This window comes from Galeopterus variegatus, unplaced genomic scaffold (assembly GCF_000696425.1).
Source record: "Galeopterus variegatus unplaced genomic scaffold, G_variegatus-3.0.2 Scaffold295, whole genome shotgun sequence".
Taxonomy (NCBI): domain Eukaryota; kingdom Metazoa; phylum Chordata; class Mammalia; order Dermoptera; family Cynocephalidae; genus Galeopterus; species Galeopterus variegatus.
The window spans coordinates 663,190-669,826 of NW_007726406.1; the positions used below are offsets into that span (position 1 = coordinate 663,190).

A 6,637-nucleotide genomic window follows, 5' to 3' on the forward strand; every position below is an offset into this window, starting at 1 on the left:
GTGTTGGGTTCTCGTTGCTCTGCTGCTGCGCCTTTCTTCCTCCTCCTGCTGTCAACTGAACACAGCTCCCAGACTCAGGTCTGCATTTTTCCTGGCAGGACACTAGAGTGGGGCTCTGTGGACTTCTGTCTTGTTTTGCCTGTTATTTATTTGCTCTCTTCATCACCGTAAGGGGTAAGTTAATGATTAACCCCAATGTCCTAGTTTACCTTCTAAAGATAGTGACATGTCAGTCCTTCACAAATAACAGCTTATCCACATGACCTTAGGTTCGTGACTCTGTAGAAGTAGCAATTCATTTGGCTTTTAATGTATCTTCTGCAATAAAATCATGGGGTGTGCACACTCATCAGTGAAGTAGAAACAGTGTGCCTGAAGTGGTTGGAAGACACAGAAAGGACAAGACTGTCTAGTAGGTAGAAAATGAGCAGAGAGGAGTAACAAGTGTGTGACATCTGTTAGGAATCAAGCTCTGCACTAGGCAATTAACATTTAGCAAGAACATTTCATCCACACAGTCATCATTTGGAGGATAAATTATTGTATTGAATGGAGGCAAGACAAGGCACATGGTATGAGTTATGAGGAACAGAGTTGCTTCCTGACATTACGAGTATCTCAGAGTGAGTGAGACTCAGGGGAGCCATAAACTCATAAGTTGCTAAAGAACATAAACAGTGTGCCATTTGGGGGACAGTAGAGATGGTCCTTTACAGAAGCTGGAGCTGCACCGTGCATTATGATAGCCATAGCCACATGCGGTTATTTACATTTAAATTCACTAAAAGTAAATAAAATTAAAAATTCAGTTCCTGAGTCACACTGGCCTCATTTCAAGTGCTCAGTAGCTACATGTGGTTGGTTGCTACCTTAATGGATAGTGCAAATACAGAACATTTGTCACCACTGTGGACATTTCTGTTGGACAGAGCTAGACCAGAGCGCTCACCCACTCCTAATTCAAGACTTCTCAGTATTGAATCTCCCACCTGGATAACTAAATTAGTAATCTGAAGGTTGCTTGGTTGCTTTGTGAGCATGAAACCAGGGCCTGAGGAGGTTGGGAAGTCTCAAAAGCATTAATTGCAGCCTCATGAATCAGGACTTCCTCACATCTAAGTACTCTTTTAGAATTTTCAGTTGTATTTATCAGATTCATGCTCTTTTGCTTTTGATAATTCTAGGTACTGTCAACTTCTGAATCTTTCCTCTTTACTTTTCTGTTCTGTAGTCTGCTGAATTCCTCATTGGACAGATTGGAAGGGGGAAAGAAGAAATAGGTTTTGAAAAAGTTTTTCCACGTTGGTCTGCAGGGATATGCAATTTAAAGAGGTTTGAGAAACACTGCTTTAGGCTTTGTGTCCTCTTTCCCCTACCAGAGTATGGTACAGTCAGCTATTCCTTGCTGGCCGATATCCTCATGTTTCAGCTCTCCTCATCTAAAGTTTCTCCTGGGTCATCATGGTTAGTTTTTTGTGTGCAGACAGTTCAGTCACACTTACACACCATCCTGGGTGTTGCCCAGATTGCTATTTTCATTATTGGCATAGAGTCTCTTTGTTAGAGGTCAACAGTATTTTTCTTATTTCTACATGCTGGGAGGTATCCTCAAGGTTGTCCCATTTATCCCCAAGAGTAGGTTGAGGAGGTACAAAGTGGGCACAGTGAAATTTGGGTAGGATGTGGCAGGTGCAAGATAAGGAAGGAGGGAAAGTATGTTAGCTGACAAGGACTTTGAGTTGAGGGGGCTCTAAAGATAGGGGATAATTGAGCATGTTCACATGGACAGAAAGGAACCAGGAGGGAGGGGAAATGTGAAGATATTTGCAAAAGGCTGTAATCAAGAGGGCAGAAGGGGATGTGATCCAGCACAGAGCTGGGGTTCATAGAGAACCCCGAGGAGCATCAGCATTAAGAGAATGGCAGAGCAAAAGAAGCTCACAAAGGAGACCAAGAAGGAGAGGCAGCCTTAAGCCTGGGAAGAACGTGTCACAGAACACACCAGAAGAGAGGGTCCCAAGAAGGAGGAAATGGCCATAAATGTCGAGAGTTTCTGAGAGAGTAATTAAATTAGGACTAAAATTTCTTGTTTGGATTTAGCAAAAAGAAGGTCAGTGTTAATAATTTAAGTGGAATGGAAATAGTGGAAGTGAGGCCACAGAGAGTAAAGAGTAAGGAGAAGATGAGAGGATGAGATGTCAAGAGTGAGTGCAGAAGTACTTCACAGTTTGGGCGTGAAGGTGGAGAGGGCAGGAGGGTGGATCTGGACATGCAGTGGTCCAGGCAAGTTATTTTTAACATAAGGTCTAAATCAATTTTAATGATGATGAGAAGGGTTCAGTAAAGAAAGAGATGAAGATACAGAAAACAGAGGGGATACTCCAAGGAGCAGTGTTCCTGAGAAGTGGGAAGATGAGTCAAAAGTTATATGTGGATTTTCATCCATGTGGGGTGTCGGTGCTCCTAACCCACATCATTCACGGGTCAACTGTATTAGGAAAGGTAGGATTCCAAGAGCATTTGACTTCCCAGAGGTGACTGCTGATTGTATTGTGAGAGAAATTGTCAGAACTGTAGTGTAACTTGGGGTTGAGTTTAGAAATATGATATTTTTATGGCACTCCAGATATGTGTGCCCAGTAAACTCAGAAAATTTGGTCTTTTCCCACCAGTAGCCTCACTCTCAAACTCTCATCTCTTTGACCCTCAGTATGACAGGGGTGGCCCCATCATTGCAGTGCAGGTCAAGAATGAGTACAGTTCATATCATCTGGATAAAAGATACATGCCATATGTTAAAAAGGTAAGTGCTCCTTTAATTTTTCTCCGTATTTACCTACTACTTTTCTCACTTAATTTGTGGAGAAAACATATCCTGAGTACCTGCAGCTTGCATGGAATCATGGGATGTGAAGATGAATAAGGTCCAGTTTAATTTTTCCGTGCATTTAACATTCCAGTGATGGGACTGGAAACTCCCTACACAACTCTGTGTAAAGCAAAGAGTGACGTTAGGAGACCTTTCCTTTCTGTGGATATCACAGCTCTCTTTTGGCCCATGTTTGCATAATACATATTTTTCTATCCTTTTACTTTCAACTTTTATATTTCAGGTACATATCTTGTAAGTAGTATATAATTAGAATTCATTTTTGTTAATTCATTATGGAAATTCTTGTCTTTTAAGTGAGGTATTTGGTTTGTTTACATTTAATGTAATTGCTGATTTATTTGCATTTAAATCTACCATCTTATCTTCTTTCTATTCTTCTTACCTGTTCTATGGTCCCTTTTCTCTTCTTTTGGATCAACTGAGTAGTTTTTATTATTTGATTTTCTCCTCTACTAGCTTGTTATATATTTGTCACTATTCTTTTAGTGTTTGCCACGTTTTCCTCCTGCCTGCCATAGGTACTGTTGTTATTATTTCTTTTAATGCCATATATATGTTAGACCCACAAGACATTATTATTATTTTTATTACTATATACAGTTAGTAGTTATTTAGATTTACCCATATAATTTATTTTTTTGTTGCTTTTTCCTCACCTGCATCTCTGAGCTTTTATCTGTCTTACCATTTTTCTCTGCCTTTAGTGTTTTCTTTGTTGCAGGTATGCTGGTAACAAATTCTTTTCACCTTTTATTTGCCTGAAAATATGTCTAGCTTGCCATCATTTTTGATGGATATTTTTGCTATATGCAGAATTCTATGTTGGCAGTTACTTTCTTTGAGGATTTTTCTGGTGTCCGTTGTTTCTATTTGAAGTCAGGTATCAATAAGGCTCTTCTTCCTTTTAAGGTCAAGTGTTTCTCTTCTTCTGGCTGCTTTTAATACTGTTCTCCTTTGATTTTTCAGCAATTTTATGAAGATTTGCCTAGGTGTTTTTTTCTTTCTACTTATCTTGCTCTTATTGTTTGCATTCTTCTATTTGTGGCTTGAAGTTTTTATTCAGCTTTGGAAAATTCTCAGCAATTATATGCTCTGTTTTCTCTCTTCTCTGGTATTTTAGTTACACGAATGTTAGATGTTTTCATCGTATTGCACATATCTGTTATACTCTTTTTCTGCATAATTTCTTCTAAGCTGTCTTCTAATTCACTGATTTTCTCTTCAGCTTTACCTAATTTGATGTTAAACTTATCCCATCAAGTTCTTAACTTCAGATATTTTAATTTTAGTTCTAGAATTTTTATTTGATTCTTTTCCTTTGCCAAAATTTTCCATTTTTCCTAATTTCTTGAATTAATTAATTATAGTTGCTTCAGAATCTATTTCTAATAAAAGTAATATCTGATCTCCTATGGATCTGTTTTTGTTGTGCTTTTTGCTCCTGGATTCAGTAAAGTATTGTCTTCTGGTATGTCTAATAATTTTTTAAATTTAACATCAGATATTATTTATGAAAACATTAAGATCATTTGAGGCAATTGATCATCTTCTGGGTGGATTCTTATTTCCTTCTGACAGGTATTGCAATGAAGCTTAGCTTCAATCCTTGTGAGAGCTTAGTCTAATTCCTTTTTTTTTTTTTTTTTGGTGGCTGGCTGGTACAGGGATCCAAACCCTTGACCTTGGTGTTATAACACTGTACTCTAACCAACTGGGCTAATCAGCCAGCCAGCTTCATCTAATTCTTATTCACCCTTATTCCCAGGGATAGCCCTTTATGTCTCAGCTGAAAACCTAGGATTTGCCATGGTCCCTCCACCATGGCCCTCCCTGAACTGCAGTTTCCTCCCCAGGTCTTTGGGGAAATGAAATTGCTGGCAAGTCTGTCCAGCTTTTCAGGCTGATGCTTTTAGTAATTAGCCACCATATCAAGGAAAAAGCAGTGCTGAATGCTAGTCTCCCTTCCTTTCTGTGATCTCGGCTCCTCAAGTTCTACCATTTAGATCCAGTATCTCTAATAAGTGACACTCCTGATACATGACGTGCTGGTGCTTCTCACTGAGTCACTCCTCTGCCTCCCCTGTTTTTCAAAAGAGTTCAGTAGAAACAAACTACCTCCTTATATCCAACAAAGGGCTGTAGGCATGAGTGCAGAAACGTTTTCACTTTTGGCATATTCCAGTCCAGGAGACCCAGGCCAGCGTACTTTTGGCTTTTCTCAGAACCCATGGCCACAATCTCAGTATTCTACCCCCAAAGTGGATAAGTCCCTCAGTCTCTTCTCTACTTAAAGTTTAGAATCTCTCTACAGTTGTTTCTTGCTAAAGGAGGAACATGAAAGGCTCATGCAGCAAGAAGTGTGGCTGTGGATGGACTGAGCCAAAATTCACCTGCTTTTGCCACTGACAGAGGAACGCCAGCACTTTGCGTGTCTTTACAGGCACAGTCTGTGAATACAGCCCCCGGGGCACTGTTAACTTGGGTGGAAGTGTGGAAAGTATTCATCTTACCCTCTCTGACGCACCAGAGAAAACACAACACAGGTCCTCAGGGGCGAGCACTGCAGCATGGCGAAGCAAACAGTCCGCTGCCTCCTCTGTCAGGCTTGGAAGTTTGATTGTCACCTTGGCCTTGCTGAGCGTGGCTGAGGCAGTGATGCTGCTTCCATCCTCACTTCCTAACGTACACGTAATTGGATGGGAATTAGACTTCCTTAGACTTCATTCCTCAGCTTTGTGCTAGTGCTTTTACTGCCTTAGTTTTTTCCAGAGAGAAGTGATCTTGCTGTCTTGACTGAGTTTCCCCACAGGCCCTGGTGAAAAGAGGCATCGAGGTGCTGCTCATGACTGCTGAGTCGGGGCTAGAAGTGACAAAGGGCCACTTACAAAATGGTACTGTTTTGGTTTTACCCTCTTTCCTCTGCTATCAAGTCTGGCACAGAGCAGGAGTCTTTCCAATGCTTCCTCTGTCCCCTTTTCTGTGAACGAGCCCCGTCATCTTCAGGGTAAGAGGGGTGGGGACTCCGGTGGAACTGCACTAAGGAGCCAGTCCCCTCCTTGCTGCCCTACCGGCTGTTACCCCTGCATCGGCAGTGCCGAACATTTACTCCAGACTCTGTAACCCCTCAGTGGCCCAGAGTGGGGCTCAGCGGGAACAGATTAAAGGTTATTGTCTTCATTGTTGCCAAATGGCCATGGCTGAGCAACACAAAGTGGCACAGTGTCCGAGAAACAGTACTGCCGTGGACCCTGCCCCAGAGCCCCCACAGTAGATGAGTCCAGGAAGAGAAGCCTTGGAGAAATATGGAGCAGGACTATAAGGAGGAAACGTGGGTTGATACGCAGGAAAAAGGTGATGTGCAGACAAGTGGAGCCAGAGAGTGCTTTTGGAATGCTTTAACCCAAGCGATCCTGCCAGGCTCTTTCTCCTGCACTGTTCTCTCACCTGGGCTTTTGATGGCCCTTCCCTGTCTTGCAGTGGAAGAGTCAGAGTAGTGTCGTGAATTAGGAGTCAGGAGACCTACAGTCATGTCTCAGGTCTTAGGTTATTCACCCCTCTGGGCTCAGTTTCCTCACAGGGCCTTCATGTATTCATCCTGACGCAGTTTACTTTAGTTTTACCCTTCTTTTTTTTTTTTTTCCTTTTTGTCTTTTTTACGGACCGGTAACGGGATCGCAACCCTTGGTGTCGCGCCCGCACTGTGCTCAGCCAGTGAGCAGGAACCGGTCTCCACATGGGATCCGA

The 6,637-nt window shown here is 41.9% G+C and overlaps 1 protein-coding gene across 1 annotated transcript in view; it reads left to right on the forward strand.

Moving 5' to 3' along the window:
* The window catches only part of GLB1L3 (galactosidase, beta 1-like 3), a 43,742-nt gene that overhangs the window by 25,770 nt on the left and 11,335 nt on the right, over positions 1-6,637 (forward strand). Inside the window, 2 exon segments of the mRNA XM_008567139.1 lie at positions 2,711-2,803; positions 5,703-5,784. Coding sequence (XP_008565361.1) covers positions 2,711-2,803; positions 5,703-5,784 — 175 coding nt within the window.